This window comes from Notamacropus eugenii, chromosome 2 (assembly GCF_028372415.1).
Source record: "Notamacropus eugenii isolate mMacEug1 chromosome 2, mMacEug1.pri_v2, whole genome shotgun sequence".
NCBI lineage: Eukaryota > Metazoa > Chordata > Mammalia > Diprotodontia > Macropodidae > Notamacropus > Notamacropus eugenii.
Genome location: NC_092873.1, coordinates 395,337,797 through 395,356,191, shown reverse-complemented (window position 1 = coordinate 395,356,191; position 18,395 = coordinate 395,337,797). Strand labels below are relative to the sequence as shown.

Genomic DNA, 18,395 nt, shown 5'->3' with positions numbered 1-18,395 from the left:
TAACCTGGGTTAAGGATCCAGCCAAACACACCACGGAATGGTGGAGGAGAATCAGTAGAGAGCAGATGTTGTGAAAACCTGAATGTCAAGAAGGAAGATGTAATCAGCAGTGTCAGACTGCAGAGAGGTCAAAAAGAATCATTGGTCGTTGTAGAGAGAGCAATTTCATTTAAGGCTGTCATTGTCAGTGATACTTGAAAAATTACGTACATTGAGAGGTGCCAAAGTTGTAGAAGGTTAGATGTCCTAATATTCTTGTGAATATCTCATCTATAAATGTAGTTTATAAACCCTCTCTATAATCATCATGGTTCCAACCATTACTTTGAAAATAACCCCATGCCCAGCTTTCTGTTCAGCTTTTAAAACATAGTTTGGTTGGTTCTGGTCACAATAGACATACAGTCTGTTACTGGACCCATACTGAAAACCTTTTAGAACCTTCTAGAGCTTGTGTCCTGCTGAAATAGGGAAGAAGGAATGGACCTTCACATTCCTTAACATCGGGAACTTCCAAGAGAGGAAGCTGCCTCCAACAATGTAGTTCAGCACCCTTTTGAGTAGTGCTGTCAAACTCAAATAGCAGTGGATTCTTGCTTTGCAGATTGGCTCAGAAAAAACATAAATTGACATTATCCATATTTTATTTCTATTTATTTTGTTAAGCAATTATATTTTAATGTTTCTTACTGAGAGATTAAGTGGTTTACTTAGGATCACCCAGCCTGTATATGTATGAGATGGGATTTGAACCAGCATTTCCTGACCTCAAAGCTGGCTCTCTGTGTATTGCACCATGTTGCACTGTTGCCATAGCCCTTGAAAACCCATAGTCATCTCTACAACAAGATGAGACGTTGAAGCATAGGAGTTCTGTTTAAACTATTAATTTTTAATTAGCAAGATTGTTCTTTGTGATAATGAAGCATTTCCTTGTTTTTGCTAATTTCAGAAAAGCCTTTTTCTTTCTAGCTTCATTTTTTGATATTTTAAAAATAAAATTTTATTGACATTTTGTTTTTACATCATCTACAATTTCTTAGTTTATCCCCTTTTCTACCCTCCGTAAGAGTCATCTATCAAGACATAGAATTTTTTTAAAAGGAAAAAAAAGAATTCAAAACTAAACAAGATATAAAAAACTCCTGCCATATGCAGTGTTACAACCTATATTCCCCCATCTCTACAGTGAAAAGGAATTAGGGGTTTTCTCTCTGGGACAAAGGTGGTTATTATAATTTCATAGCATTCAGTTTCAGTTCTTTTATTATTGTTGTTCTTTTGATTTACATTGTAGTTCTTGTGAATTCTGTTTCTGTTCTCCATACTTCACTTCAGAAAGGCTTCTTTCTATTAAACATATTCATCTTCTCTTATATAGTATAGCAATATTCTATTTGTCTACCACTTTTGTTTAACCTTTCCCCATCTGATAGTCATCTACATTGTTTCCAGTGCTTTGCTACTATAAAAGGTTTATTTATAAATATTATTAACAATATGGAGTGATCTTTCATAAGGTTGTTAAGAATTTACATTTCTTTTGTAAACTCTAAGGTTTAAATTACAATTTTAAAAATAAGGAGGCATATGCCAGTTGTTCCAAGTCTCAGTGCAGTTTTAAGCTTCCTGATTTGTACTTTTTCACTGTGTACAAATAATAACTTATGCAGAATGCTGTCTATTAAATATGAATTTTATTTGTTATTTGTGTAGGCGATTTGAGTTGTATTGAGATAAGGCATTTTGTGAAAATTGGTCTCATTATTGTATTATATATCCTATTCTTGCTCTTGTCTTTTATGCTTCTTAACACAAAAAAGAGTTTCATTACTCTTAGCAATTTTGCCGGCTCTCAAGTTCTGCTGCCAACCCATGGCAAACTTTTTACAAAGTAAATTTTGAAGACATACTTAAGCATAATGAGGCATTTTTTTCTAAAATTTTATTTCTTATGAGTCATCTTGGTTGAACTTAACAGGAATAGTATGCCCAGATCTTATTTGGATAATCTTTATAATTCACTCTGACTTTGTTGTCTGTCTGTATCCAAATTTAGGAAATCCTGATTCAGGACCTCCATGGTCTTGTTTGATTCTCTGTACTCTTTATTTTTAATTAAAGCTAATAAAAGAGCAGAAGATTGATTCCCTTTAGAATTCCTAAACAAATTACAACTTTATCTGTGTATTATAAGCCTTAGAAAGAAAATATTTTCAGGGTTTTTAAGAGAAATTATATCCTTACCATAGGGGAAAAATTAATTAGACCTTAATAAAAATTTAAAGAAATAGTAGTCTTTACTGCATAAAGAGATGCATATTTTATAGCGCTTTTTGTGTATTGTTGGGTTTTTTTGCTTTCTCATTGTAATGTAGTTCAATAAACATTAAGTACCTATTTTTTCTTTTCCTCCTATCCTTTTGCAGCATGGAGCTAAGTTAGTCCTTTATTTAAATGAATTTTTGCATAATCACCAGGAAGAATTGACTGAAGAAGAACTAGCCACAGCAAGATTATTCATGAATATTTTAAAATTGTGTGGTCATAAATGCACTCTTCCCAATCTACCAACAAAATCAGACTTCCTAAAAGTAATTGAAGAGGTGAGTCAATATAAGTATTGTATTTACAATTTAAATAGATTTAATAATAGATATGTGGACATCTACATATAAAGATATCTGTATATAATAACCCATATATGTGTATAATATAGTGTATTATGTATATAATATAGTAACATAATTAGATTTTTAAAAATCTGTTGCAAAGAATTTCATCATAATAAAAAATAAAATAATTTGTTTCCTTATGCTATATAAAAATGTTATTCATTTCATCCCAAAATTGCTTCATGTTTATAAATCTTTTTTGCTTCAACAAAGAAGAAAAAGAATTTAATTTCAGTTATTCTTTATGGTGATCATTTTTTAAAAGATACATTTATGCTTTGATGGAAAGCAGATTTTGAAGCCTTAACTTTTTTCTGAAATTTATTTATGTATTTTTAGTTTTCAGCATTCGCTTCCATAAGATTTTGAGTTCTAAATGTTCTCCTCCTCCTCAGGATGATATGCATATTAAACATATTTTCATATTAGTCATGTTGGTAAAGAAGAATTAGAAGCAATGGGAGGAACCATGAGAAGGAAGAAACAGAGAGAAAGAGAGAACGTAAATAGTAAAAGCATTAACTTTCAACTTCAGGCTTCATATAGCAGAAGAGCAAAATAACATAATCATCTTTGTAGAATCCAATAAAAATTTTTTCCTACTATCTCAAAGAAAGGGAAAAAATTACCTTTTTCCTATAATAAAAGCCTTGTTTCCCTTGACTCCCACTCTTGTGGTATTTGTGTCCAAAAGAATTACTGTGTGATGTCAGTAGTGTTTAAGGGGTGAATAAATATGGTTTCCATGTTCTACTTTCCAAAGCAATATTATTTTTCTTTGTTTAACTTTCATTTCATATTCAATTATTAGAGTCTTACTGATAACTAAATATGTCATACTTTGTTAGAAAATTACTGTTCAAAAAAATTTTTTTAGGAGTTAAGGAAGTATGAGATCGAGGAATCTGTGAATAAAGCTGCCTGGCAAAAAACAGTCAATAATAATCAACAAAGGTAAGCCACTTTATTTTTTTTTTAAGTTTTATCTTTGAGGAAATTGTATACTCAGTATGCATTCTTAGCAACTAATATGTCTTACAGTTCTTTACTTATATGGTGAAGGTCTGAACCTGTGATTTCATTGGTAATAGGGATCTCCAAGGTAAGGAAACTCTTTCTGCTAGTGCAAGTTGGCACCTTCTCTGCAATTACTATAATCTTAGAGAGAGTTCACCTTGAGGCTTGCCCTTCAGGATCCCATAGCCCACATATGAAAGAGGCAGACCTTAAGACCAGCTTTCTAAGCCATGATGCCATGCTGCCAGCATGTGTTCCCCTCATTATACAAACGTAGTTGAATACATTTCAGGTAGCAGGCAGAAAATGAATGTTTATTTAATTTATATGTGCATTTACACATGTGTATACTTAGGAATATAGATGAGTGGAGATTATGTGAATGAATGAAAAAATATTAAGTATTTCCTGCAGGCAAAGCCCTGTGCTAAGTAAGCACTGAGGACAATAATAGAAAAGTTAGTCTCTCCTCTCAGAACTCACATTCTAATGAGGTTGATGTCACATAAAAGATTTCAACTGCAAGTCAAATGGAAAAGGTCCTGTGCAAAGCATATGATGATGCTTCTTTGATATCGTTTTCACTGATAATATTATAGTAGTTTCTGATGCTGAACATTTGATGGTGCTAAAGGCTTTGGTGGCAAGAACTTTCTTTTCTCCAGTAGCTGTAGTTACTACAGGAACACTTGCTAAGCTGCAGCTTCCTAGGTTGAGAGCTTTAGGCACTGGGCTGCAAGGGTTGCTGTTCCCAAGGCTCTTGAGTTCAGGTCTTGGGCTGTCTCCACTCATGTCCAAGGGGGATGGTTTTACCTGACTGGCACATATTGCCTCTTCCTTAGGGTAACCTGTTTCTTCAGCCACATAGCTTGCTTAGCCTGTGAGTGGCAGCTAGTAGGGATAGCTCTTTTCAATAGTAGTTGCTTCCCCAGATGATATCTGTGAAGGCTGGGCTAGTAGAAGTAGCACTAATGGTCCATGGAGGAGGATGCTTCCATTAGCAAGACTCCTGCTGGTGACAGCTGGACAGGAGGAACTGCTAATAGTGGTAAGGCAGATAGACCCCTTCTCTGCAGTCATTTCTTTCCTCACTGATGTCCGTGGAGGCTGTGCTTAAAACAAGTCTAGTGCTTTGAGGGTCCTTCTGTTTCAGAGGCTCTTAAGTTCAAAAATTCATGCTGCAAATGTTGCCATTAGGAAAATCTCAAAAATGTGAAATTGTCAAGTTCAGTGTAACATGTTGCAAATTTTAGATAATTCATAATTACATTTGTCTAAGTGTATTTTTTACATGTTTCTGTTCATTTAGTCTCTTTCAGCGCCTAGATATGAAATCAAAGGATATTTCTAAAATAGCTGCAGATATCACCCAGACAGTGTCGCTTTCTCAGGGAATTGAAAGAAAGAAGGTGATTCAGCATATCAGAGGAATGTATAAAGTAGACTTGAGTTCCAGTAGACGCTGGCAAGAACTTGTTCAACAGCTTACACATGACAGGTAAGCAAAAATATGATTGGTTCTTTTTGGCAAACATCTACATTTTTAACATTCTTGAATATGTCCAGAGATGACAACGTTATTTTACATCTTTACAATATAAATATTTTATGTTTAAAATGTTCTTATTTTTTCAAAAAAATTTATGTATGAGGATGTCAATTTAGTTGACTTATTTTAGAAAAGTGATATGATGGGCACTATGGAAAAAAATTTACTTGCAAAGAAGATCCTTTGGAAAGCCAAATTTAAATCTGTCATATCCCGTAAATTTTACATATGTAGCGTTTCACATTAAGTATTATCTTTAAATAAATCAGGTAGATCAGTGAGAATTCATCCAGCATCCAGTGATCAGAAAGACATGATCTATATATGTAGCCTTATCTTGACAATTTCCTTGCAATCAATTACTTGACACAATGTATTTCAGAAGCAGTGGTTCTATGCCATCTTCATTTGAGCTATCGATACTCTGTAACTTGGTGCCATTTTTATGTTTTAGAAAATATTTTAATGGAGAAAGGTAATGCTGCTTTTAGTATTCTTTTTGAGAAAGAAAAGTAGGTAGAATCATTCTCATTTTTCAAATGGTAAAATAAGACCTCAGAACTTTTAAGGTTGAACAAGAAGTCAGCATTAAAAGTGAAATCTGAACTCTGGTTTTCTGTCTTCCTTTTCCATCCTATTTCTCATGAGCCATATTTTAATAATGTGCCTTACCTTATGCATTACAAAATACTTAGGTTATGTGTTTATTATAAATTGCTACTACCAAGTAGCATCATTCTTAATTTCATAATAGTTAATTATGAATTGTGCTACTATTAATATTCCTATATATTGACTTATAGAGCACTCTGGTATGACCCCATCTCTTATCCAACTTCTTGGCAACTGGATCCAACAGAAGGTCCAAACAGAGAGAGACGTCGTTTACAGAGGTGTTATTTAACTATTCCAAATAAATATCTTCTTAAAGATAGGCAAAAGTCAGAAGGTAATATTGGTTTCTTTCATATTTGTCTTTACATAAACAATGCAGTTGACATAAAATAATGTATATATTCCTTTTTTTCCTAACAGATGTCATTAAACCTCCCCTGTCTTACTTATTTGAAGATAAAACACATTCTTCTTTCTCTTCTACTGTGAAAGATAAAGCAGCAAGTGAATCTATAAGGTAAAAACTTATAAGTATAACAAAAATTGTATTTACGTTTTTCCTAAATTTGATGCTATAGGAATTATCTAACATTCTAATAACTGCAGCCTGTATACAGTACCTATTTAAGCAGTATTTATGAAAGATTATTATGTTACTTTCATGGGTGTCCATGTAAATGTTCTATATTGTCTAATCCAAAGAAACCAGAGGTAGGAAATGACTAGTATTTCATAGCGAGGTTTGCTAGACAATGGAAATAATGGCAGTATAAACAGTGAACATGCACACTTTTCTTCTTTGCTTTTTGTTCTTGGAATATGCAAGGATGTTGCAACATTGTTAAAAATGTAGTGCAGTGTCATCCAAATGGGTTCTCTTCTGGTTATTTTTAATTTATTTGTTTAGTTAGAGAATACAAAATGAAAGATTACATCCGCGCAAGGATTTAAGGCCAAGAGTGGAAATTACGTTTGTGTATAAAGAGTATACAGAAGGAGAAAAAAAACAAAGAATTTGGATTAAAAATATGAATCTTAAAGAGAGGATTCTGGGAAGATGGCAGAGTAGGTCAGAAAATTCCAGGTTCTCAAGACTTTCCCCCCACAAAAGAGTTAAAATAGCACCTTACGGAAAAAAAAGTGTGGGTAGAGATAAATAAAAATAGGGGCACAGCCGGGGTCTTCCTGGGACAATTTGAGAAGATGAGGATGAGATTGACCTCTTAAACAATAAGCAGCAAGCCCTGAGGTTAGTTTGTTTGAGAGGGTGCCTTGGCCCCAGCCACAGGAACTTTCATCCCCAGAATAGTGAGGGGAGTTGGGTATTTGAGCCCAGGAAGATTGAGGGAACCTCTGCTGATAAGAAACACCAGACTTAACTGTGCTGTGAAGAGGGGTAGGGGCAAGAAGAATCCAGCACATGCCCAAAGAATACAGAAGCAATGGGGCTGAATGGCCCTGGCTCTGGGCATTTACAGAAAGTTGAAGATTTGGCTTTGGTTCCAGACAGGAGGGGAGAACTGAAGATATGGGGCAAGAGGTACCATTTTCCATATCCCAGGACTAGAGGTGATTACAAAAATTAAACTATTAACCCAAAAAAATGCACTGGCAAAGGAGAAAAAATCCAGACATAGAAAATTATTATGGGTCTAGAGACGACCAGAGTTCATCTTCAGAGGAGAATGTTGAAGTAAAGAAATCCCCAGAGAGTAATATCAAATGGTCACTTGTCCAAAAAGAAGTCTTAGAAGATCTTGAGAAAGAATTTAAAAACCAAATGACAGAGATGGAAGAAAAACTAAAGAAAAAAATAAGAATAATCCAAGAAAAACAAGAAGGTTATGAAAAGAAAGTCAACCAATTAGAAAAAGAAATCCAGAATCTTAATGAAGAAAATGACACCTTGAAAATTGGAATTGGGGAGGCGGAGCCAAGATGGTGGACTAGACAGATGCATATACTCTAACACTTCCCTCACAGCCCACAAAAGTACCTGTAAAAAGGACTATCGGGGCAGGGGTTGGGGGGAGCCAAGATGGTGAAGTGAGAGCAACCACTCACCTAAGCTCTTAGACAGACTCCTTCAGATACCTCTAAAAAGAGAATCTGACCAAATTTTGGAGGTGTAGAATTCAATAAGAGACAGACTGTGGCAGATTCACAGCCCAGGACAGACTGGCAGGTCCACAGGAAGGATCTGTTCCGTGGGGGTGAGCCCACAGCGCAGCGCAGCAGAGTGGGAGGGCCCCAGGGAGACCTGAGACAGCAGCAGGCAGAACCAGCGGAGCAGCAACCCAGGGTGAGAGACCAACAGAGCCAAGCCAGTGACAGCTGCTGAGCCCCGGATATCAGACACTAACTCCTGAGACTTTCAGTCCGCAGATTAAACGTCTGTAAGTCACCTACTTGAACTTCTGGGAGCCAGGATGGTGGAGTGATCAGTAAATGCTCTCTCCTCCCACCTTGATGACCTCAAAAGAACCATAAAATATTTCCCCAGAAGAATCAGGTATCAGCTAAAATAGCAGAGGAGGCAAATAGTCTCATAACACCTGAGGCTAGGAAAATGGCTAAGGGGAATTCCTCCTACTGTGCCAGAAGCAAACCAGAAGGAGAGGAGCCCTAGGGCACTAGGATGCAGGCGAGCCTCAGTGCTAGGAGAGGAGCCCCAAGAGGGGAGGAAACTCACACTAGGATCTAGGTATGTCTCAGCACTCCAGGGGAAATGGGAAAACAATAGGACAGCCAGGATCACTATCCCCTGAGCTTCCTTTGTGGCAGTTCAACTGAGGAGATCTCCTGTGACCAGACCACCCCTCCCCCACACTTAACAAGCTAACCCCAGGGCTGATAGGGGAAACACAAAGCAAAAAGATAAATTAGCACCTGCCCTTAGCTTTTTTCACACAAGTCAGCTCAACACCAAGTTCTGCAGCTTCTAACTGAAAGATCCAGAAGCCACAACACACAATCACCATCATGAACAAGAAAAGCAAAAGAAGGGTGAAAAAAACCATAGAATCTTTCTATGGGGACAAAGACCAAAACACAAATACCAAAGAGGTCAGTAGTAAGACTGTACTTCCATCTGAAACTTTAGAAGGGACTATTAACTGCTCATATGCACAGACAGCTCTCCTGGAACAGCTGAGGAAGGAAATAGAAGAAAAACTGGCCAGTGATTTTGAAAGTAAGATAAAAGAATTCACCGATGAGAACATCTCTTTAAAAAGGAAAGTTGAACAAATGGAAAAGGAAGCACAAAAAATTGGACAAATGGAAAAGGAGATGCAAAAGTTAACTGAAGAAAACAATTTGATAAAAATTAGAATTGGGCAACGACTCTATGGGACAGCAAGAATCAGTCAAACAAAATCGAAAGAATGAAAAGACAGAAGAAAATGTAAAATATCTAATTGGAAAAACAACTGACCTGGAAAATAGATCCAAGAGAGAAAATTTAAGGATTGTCCTGCCAGAAAGTCACGATGAAAAAAAGAGTCTGGACAGTATCTTCCAGGAAATCATCAAGGAAAACTGCCCAGAAGTGCTAGATCCAGAGGGCAAAATAGTTATCAAAAGAATCCACCATTCACCTCTTGAAAGGGATCCCAAACTCAAAACCCCAAGAAATATTGTTGCCAAATTCCAGAACTATCAAGTGAAGGAGAAAATACTACAGGCAGCCAGAAAGAAACCATTCAAATATCAAAGAGCTATAGTCAGGATCACATAGGACCTTGCAGCTTCTGCACTAAAAGATCGAAGGAATTGAAAGGCAAAGGAGCTGGGACTACAACCAAAGATCAACTACCCAGCAAAGTTCAGCATAACATTTTGGGCAAGGAGGTGGTCATTCAGCGAAGTAAGGGATTTCTAGACCTTTCTGACAAAAACGCCAGAACTTAGAAAATTCGATCTTCAAACGCAGGTCTCAAGAGAGGCATAAAAAGGTAAATGGGGGAAGAAAAAAAACAAAAGTAGTTACTCAAGTTGGGCAAACTGTTTACCTCTCTATAAGGGAAGATGATACCTGTTATTCTTGAGAATTGTACGTCTATTATGAAATATAAAAGGGATATACATAGAGGGAACAGGTATAAAGTAAATGATGTCATGTTAAAAATATGATTTAAGCATGCGAAGGGATTGTGATAGGAGGTGTGAAAAGGAGGAAGTATAAAATGGTAGGAAGAAGTACAAAATTATATAGAGCAAAAGAGGGGAGGGAGATGAGCGTTGTTTGAGAGGTACTCTCATCTGATTTGGTTCAAGGAGGGAACAATAAACTTAAGTATATACTTCTAACTAGCTCTGTAGGCAGTAGGAGGGGAAGGGGGAAGCCAAAAGGGAGGGAAGAAGCAATAAAGGTAAAGGGGAGTAAAAGGGAAGGGGGCTAAAAGAAGGAAAGGAAGGCTGCAGGAGGTGGTGATGGTGAAAAGTGAAAACTATTGAGGAGGGGAAGGGAGATGGGAGAGCTAAAAGCAGAAACAGTGAGAAAAAGGATGGAGGGAAATACACAGATTGTAATCATAACTCTGAATGTGAATGAAATGAACTCTCCCATAAAACGGAGACACATAGCAGAATGGATTAAAAGCCATAATCCAAAAATATGTTCTTTACAAGAAACACATTTGAAACAGGGGGATGCACACCAGGTAAAGGTCAAAGGTTGAAGCAGAATATATTGTGCTTCAGCTGATGTAAGAAAAGCAGGAGTAGCAATCCTAAACTCAGACAAAGCAAAAGCAGAAATAGATCTAATCAAAAGAGATAAGGAAGGAAACTATATCCTGCTAAAAGGCACCATAGACAATGAAGCAATATTATTACTAAACATATGTGCTCCAAGTGGTGTAGCATCCAGATTCTTAGAGGAGAGGTTGGGGGAGTTAAAGGAAGAAATTGACAGCAAAACAATACTAGTGAGGGACTTCAACCTCCCCCTCTCTGAACTTGATAAATCTAACCACAAAATAAACAAGAAAGGTTAAGGAGGCAAAGAAAACTCTGGATAAGGTAGATGTGATAGATCTCCGGAGAAAATTGAATGGGAATAGAAAGGGATATACCTTTTTCTCAGCAGTACATGGCACATATACAAAAATTGACCATGTACTAGGATAAAAAATCTCACAATCCAGTGCAGAAAGGGAGAGATAATCAGTGCATCCTTCTCAGCTCATAATGCAATAAAAATTATATGTAATAAAAGGCCAAGGAAAGCTAAACCAAAAATCAGTTGGAAACTAAATAATCTAATCCTAAAGAAAGAGTGGGTTAAACAACAAATCGTGGAAACAACTTCATTCAAGAGAATGACAATAATGAGACAACATACCAAATCTTATGGGATACTGCAAAAGCAGTTCTGTGGGGAAGTTTTATATCTTTGAATGCCTACATAAATAAAATAGAGAAAGAGGAGATCAATGACTTGGGCATGCAGCTGAAAAAGCTAGAAAAAGAACAAATTGAAAATCCCCAAGTAAATACCAAATTAGAAATGCTGAAAACCAAAGGAGAGATTAATAAAATTGAAATTAAGAAAACTATTGAATTAATAAATAAAACCAAGAGTTGGTTTTATGAAAAAGCTAATAAAATTGATAAACCTTTGGTCAATTTGATTTAAAAAAAGAAAATCAAATTACTAATATCAAAAATGAAAAGGGTGAACTCACCTCCAATGAGGAGGAAATTAAAACAATAATTAGAAATTACTTTGCCCAACTTTATGCCCACAAATTCGACAATCTAAATGAGATGGATGAGTATTTTAAAAAATACAAATTGCCCAGATTAACAGAAGAGGAATTTGAATACTTAAACAACCCCATCTCAGGAAAAGAAATTGAACAAGCCATCAATGAACTCCCTAGGAAAAAAATCTCCAGGGCTAGATGGATTTACAAGTGAACTCTGTCAAACATTTAAAGAACAGTTAATTCCAATACTATATAGACTATTTTTGAAAATTGAGGAAGGAGTCCTCCCAAATTCTTTTTATTATACAAATATGGTTTTGATACCTAAACCAGGAAGAGACAAAACAGAGAAAGAAAATTATAGATCAATTTCTCTAATGAATATAGATGCAAAAATTTTAAATAAGATTTTAGGAAAACGAATGCATCATCTTATCATGAGAATAATACATTATGATGAGGTAGGATTCATACCAGGAATGCAGGGCTGGTTCAATATTAGGAAAACTATTAGCATTTTCGAACTTATCAACTATAAAACTAACAAAAACCACATGATTATCTCAATGGATGCAGAAAAAAGCTTCTGGCAAAATACAGCCCATTCCTGTTAAAAATGCTGGAGAACATAGGAATAAAGGGAACTTTCCATAAAATGATAAGCAGTATCTACCTAAGACCTTCAGCAAGCATCATATGCAATGGAGATAAGCTAGATGCATTTCCAGTAAGATGTCCATTATCACCACTGTTATTCAATATGGTACTAGAAATGTTAGCTGTAGCAATTAGACAAGATAAAGAAATTGAAGGAATAAGAACAGGCAAAGAAGAAACTAAGTTATCACTCTTTGCAGATGATACGATGATACTTAGAGAATCCCAGGGATTCAAGTAAAAAACTACTTGAAATAATAAACAACTTTGGCAAAGTTGCAGGTTACAAAATAAACTTGCACAGATCTTCTGCATTCCTATATATTAGCAACAAAGTCCAATAGCAAGAGATAGAAAGAGAAATCCCATCAAACTGGGGTAGACACTATAAAATATTTGGGAGTTTACCTGCCAAAACAAACCCAGAGACTATATGAACACAATTACAAGACACTTTTTGCACAAATAAAGTCAGATCTAAGTAAGTGGAAAACCATCAGTTCCTCATGGGTAGGCTGAGCCAATATAATGAAAATAACAATTCTACCTAAATTAATTTAATTAGTGCCATACCAATTAAACTATCAGATAATTATTTTCTAGAGCTGGATAAAATAATATTAAAATTCATCTGGAAGAACAAAAGGTCCAGAATATCAAAGGGGCTAATGAAAAGAAGCGCTAGGGAAGGTGGTCTAGCGCAACCAGATCTCAAATTGTTTTATAAAGCAGCAATTATCAAAACCATTTGGTACTGGCTAAGAAACAGAAGGGTAGACAAGTGGAATAGGCTAGGTACTCAAGACACAGTAGGCAATGAATATAGCAATCTCCTGTTTGATAAACCCAAGGACCCCAGCTTCTGGGATAAGAACTGACTGTTCAACAAAAATTGCTGGGAAAACTGGATAACAGTGTGGTGGAAATGGGTAAATGATCTAGATATAAAGATTGATACCATGGACAAATTGGAGGAGCAAGGAATAGTGTATTTATCAGATTTATGGTGAAGGGAAGAATTTTTAACTAAAGAAGAGATAGAAAGCATTACGAAGTGCAAGATGGATAATTTTAATTTCATTAAACTGAAAAGTTTTTGCACAACCAAACCCAATGCAACCAAAATTCAGAGGGATGTAGTATATTGGGAAAGAATTTTTACAGCTAATCTCGGGATAAAGGCCTCATTTCCAGAATATATAGAGAACTGAGTCAAATGTACAACAATACAAGTCATTCCCCAATTGATAAATAGAGGATAGGAGCAGGCAATTTTCAGAGGAAGAAATTAAAGATATCTATAATCACATGAAAAAATGTTCTAAATCACTTTTGATTAGAGAGATGCAAATCAAAACAACTCTGAGGTACTACATCACACCTATTAGATTGGCAAACATGACAGAACAGGAAAATGATAAATGTTGGAGAGGATGTGGGAGAGTTGGAACGCTAATTCATTGTTGGTGGAGCTGTGAGCTCATCCAACCATTCTGGTGAACAATTTGGAACTATGCCCAAAGGGCTACAAAAACGTGCATACCCTTTGACCCAGCAATGTCAGTTCTAGGATTGTATCCCCAAGAGATTATAAAAATGGGAAAGGGTCCCACATGTACAAAAATATTTATAGCAGCACTCTTTGTAGTTGCCAAAAACTGGAAATCAAGGGGCTGCCCATCAATTGGGGAATGGCTGAATAATTTATGGTGTATGAATGTAATGGAATACTATTGTGCTATAAGAAATGATGAACAAGAAGACTTCAGAGAGGCCTGAAAGGACATATATGATCTGATACTGAGCAAAAGGAACAGAACCAGGAGAACTCTGTGCACAGCAACAACCACAGTGTGCGAGAGTCTTTTCTGGTAGATTTGGATCTTCATAGCAATGCAAAGACTTTAAAAAAAAAATTTCCCAATGGTCTTCTAAGGCAATATGCCTTCCACATTCAGAGAAAGAAGTATGGAATTCATTTGCAGAATGTAGCAGATCATATGTGTGTGTGTGTGTGTGTGTGTGTGTGTGTGTGTGTGTGTGTGTGTCTATGTTTTGGTTTGTTATGATTTCTCCCATTTGTTTTAGTTCTTCTGCACAGCATGACTATAGTGAAAACATATTCAATAGGAATGTGTGTGTAGATCGTAAATAGAATTGTATGTCATCGGAGAGTGGGGGGGGTAAGAAGGGGAGGAAAAAAAATCTAAGTTTTATGGTAGTGATTGTAGAACATTAAAAATAAATAAAATGATTATATTAAAAAAAAAAAAGTACTCTCAACAAAGTATAGAGCAGCAGAAGCCACTGAACAACAGAGTGAAAGAGGTTTACAGCCAAAGGTAACCCGGAAGGCCAACAGGAAAGGTCTGTCTCACTGGACGCTGAGTGGAACAGAGCCCAACCCTGGCCATGCTGCACTGGGAGGAAGAGGACCTGAACAGAGGTCAGGGGAAGAGTTCCTAGCAGGGAGGGTCCCAGGTACCTCAACCCACAAGCAACAAAGAAAGCTCCAAAGGTCAGTGGGGGAGGGCTTTCCCAGCTGAGAGGGAGGGACTGGGGTTTCTTCAGCAATAGCCCCAGGCGATAGCAGAGACTGTGGCAGCAGACTGCAGGCAGCAACTGAGGCCAGGAAGCAACCTGGGTCCATTGTTCAGTCAGTTCAGCTTAAAGCCTCTAGCTGTAGCAAGCAGCTGATCTAAACGGCAGCCCGTAGTGAGCCGCACCTCCACCCAAAGTGTAGGGGAACAGAACAGCTCAATCTAATCTCTTGACAAAGGATTCAGAAGTCAAGTAACTGGCTGGGAAAATGCCCAGAAAAGGGAAAAAAAATAAGACCCTAGAAGATTACTTTGTTGGTGAACAGGTGTCCCCTCCCATCCTTTCAGATGAGGAAGAACAAGACTTACTGTCACAGGAAGTTAAGACCTCTGCCTCCAGGGCCTCAAAAGTGAACTTAAACGGGGCTCAGGCAGTGGAAGAGCTCGAAAAGCTAGTTAGCAACTTGCCAAAGGAGAACCAAAAAAAATGCTGAGGAAAATAACAGCTTTAAAAAAGAGGCTTACTCAACTGGAAAAAGATATCCAAAAAGTCAGTGAGGAGAAGGGGACATTAAAAAGCAGAATTAGCCAAATGAAGTAGAAGATTCAAAAGCTCACTGAACAAAGCAGTTCTCTGAAAGAGAGAATTGGGTTTAGGGAAATGAATGACCATAAGATAAACCGAGCAGTTAGAAAACAAAACAAAAAGTTTGAAGAAATAGAAGATAATGTGAAACATCTCATTGGAAAAACAACTTGACCTGGAAAATAGATCCAGGAGAGACTATAAAAATTATGGGACTACCTGAAAGCCATGATCCAAAAAAGAGTCTAGACATTATCTTGCATGAAATTATCAAGGAAGAATTGTCCTGATATTCTAAAACCAGAGGGCAAAATAAATATTGAAAGAATCCACTGCTTTCCTCCTGAAAGAGACCCAAAAAGAGAAACTCCTAGAAACATTGTGGCCAAATTTCAGAGTTCCAAAGTCAAGGAGAAAATACTGCAAGTAGCTAGAAAGAAACAGTTCTAGTATTGTGGAAATACAATCAGAAAAACACAGGATCTGGCAGCTTCAACATTAAGGGATCGAAGGGCTTGGAACAGGATACTCCACAAGTCAGAGGAACTGGGATTAAAACCAAGAATCACCTACTCAGCAAAACTGAGTATAATACTTCAAGGGAACAAATGGTCATTCAGTGATATAGAGGACTTTTAAGCATTCATGTTGAAAAGACCAGAACTGTGTAGAAAATTTGACTTTCAAACACAAGAATTAAGAGAAGCATGGAAAGCTAAACAAGAAAGAAATCATAAGGGACTTATTAAAGTTGAACCATTTATATTCCTACGTGGAAAAATAATATTTGTAACTCATGAGACTTTTCTCACTGTTAGGGTAGTTGGAGGGATTATATCCATTCAGATAGTGGGCACAGGGTGAGTTGGATATGAAGGGATGATATCTAAAAAAATAAAATTAAGGGGTGAGAGAGGAATGTATTGGGAGAAGGAGAAAGGGAGAAATAGAATGGGGTAAATTATCTCTCACATAAAAGAGGCAAGTAAAAGTTTTTTCAATGGAGGGGAAGAGCGAGGAGGTGAGAGAGAAAGAGTGAACTTTATTCTCATCAGATTTGACTTAAGGAGAGAATAACATGCACATTCAATTTGATATGAAAATCTGTTTTACTCTACAGGAAAGGAGGGAGAAAGGGGATAAGTCAGGGGTGGGGCAGATGATAAAAGGGAGGGCAAATGGGAAGAGGAGGTAACTAGAAGTAAACACTTTTGAGGAGGGACAGGATGAAAAGAGAGTAGAGTAAATGGGAGGCAGGATAGTCTTTCACAGCATGACTGTTATGGAAGTGTTTTGCATGACTACATATGTATAACCTATAACATTGCTTGCCTTCTCAGTGTGGGTTGGTGAGGAGGGAGAAAGGGAAAAACATTGGAACTCAACGTTTTAAAAACAAATGTTAAAAATTGTTTTTACATGCATCTGTGAAATACGACATACAGACAATGTGGTGTAGAAATCTGTCGTACCCTACAGGAAAATAAAAGGGAAGGGGATAAGAGAAGGGAGAGGTGTGATAAAAGGGAGGGCAGACTGGAGGAAGGTTTAATCACAATGCACACTGTCTTGGAGTGAGCAGAGGGGAAAGATGGAGAGGAAATTTGGAACTCAAAATCTTGTGAAAGTGAATGTTGAAAACTAAAAATAAATAAAAAAGAAAAAAAAAGAAAATTAGAATTGGGTTAAATGAAGCCAGTGACATTATAAGAGATCAAGAATTAAGCAAAATATGAATAATGAAAAAGTAGAAGAGAAAGTGAAACATAAGAAAAACAACAGATTTAGAGAATAGATCAAGAAGTGAAAATATAAAAATAATCAGACAAAACATAGTTACAATAAAAAAGAATCTCAATATAGTAATACAAGAAGTAATTAAAGAAATATGTCATGGAGCATTAGAACAAGGGGGGAAACTAGAAATAGAAAAAATCCATTGATCATCACTTTAAAAAGATCCTATGAGGAAAACTCAAAGGAATTTTATAGTCAAATACCTAAACCCCTCAGTTCAAGGATAAAGTATTAAAAGCATCAAGATTAAAAGAATGTAAAATTGGTGGTGCCACAATGAGACTCATTCAAGACCTAGCAGCAGAGACATTAAAGGACTGCAGGTTTTGGAACATAATATATCAAAGAGCAAAAAAACTGGGGCTCTAGCTAAAAATATGATACTCTGCTAGGTTAACTATTATCCTGAATCAAAAAAAAAAATGGACATTTGATAAATTCTCAGACTTTCAAGACTTTGTTAAAAAAAAAAATCCTGGACTTCATAGAAGATTTGACATAAAGAACCAAAAGAAATATAAGGTACATACCAAAGACTGATTTTAAGGGATTCATAAGGACATGCTGTTTACCTTTTATATATGTAAAATGTATGTCTGCGATTCTTATTAATAATTGGGTAGCTCATAAGGAAGATTGGTGAAAACCTGAGTAGGATATGAACTTAAAAAGTAAAACCATTTAGAAACAGCTAAAAAGAGTAATTATTTTATACAAATGAAGTGCAAGAGGAAGAATCAATACAGAGGAATTAGATGGGGCAGGAGGGCTGGTAGTTCTTCTGGTAGCCTACTTTCTTCAGGAATGGGTTTGAGAGGGAACAATACATACATATTTAAAAGAGTATAAAAGTCTTCTAAATTCAGAAGAAATAAAATAGTAGGAGCATAGAGAGAGGGGAGAAGACAAGGGAGGTATCCTTAGAGGAAAGGGGGAGGGAATAGGTGAAAGGTAGTATAGAAGGGTATTTAGATTTATGGAAATGAGAGGATAGGGGATAGACAAATAATAGGAGGGCAAGGGAGTGGCTAGAAATAAAATAGAAGAGGCAGGAGGAATAAGAAACGAGATATGCACAAACATAAAACAAAGATCGGGAGTAGAATATGTTTGGGAAAGTATATGTATATGTGTATGTATATATCTATAACTATAGAGAAACATCTAATTTGTTAATATTTATTGTAACTTTCTGGGGTGTGGGAGAAGGGGGAAAAGAACAAAGTAAAAAAGTACACAGCAAAG

General features: G+C 36.4%; 1 protein-coding gene across 5 annotated transcripts in view; it reads left to right on the top strand.

Moving 5' to 3' along the window:
* The window catches only part of LYST (lysosomal trafficking regulator), a 261,878-nt gene that overhangs the window by 186,797 nt on the left and 56,686 nt on the right, over window positions 1-18,395 (top strand). For all 5 annotated transcript variants that reach the window (XM_072647543.1, XM_072647542.1, XM_072647544.1 and 2 more), the window contains 5 exons: window positions 2,430-2,606; window positions 3,553-3,629; window positions 5,002-5,190; window positions 6,045-6,190; window positions 6,277-6,373. In XM_072647543.1, the coding sequence (XP_072503644.1) occupies window positions 2,430-2,606; window positions 3,553-3,629; window positions 5,002-5,190; window positions 6,045-6,190; window positions 6,277-6,373 (686 nt within the window). The remainder of the gene's footprint in view (window positions 1-2,429; window positions 2,607-3,552; window positions 3,630-5,001; window positions 5,191-6,044; window positions 6,191-6,276; window positions 6,374-18,395) is intronic.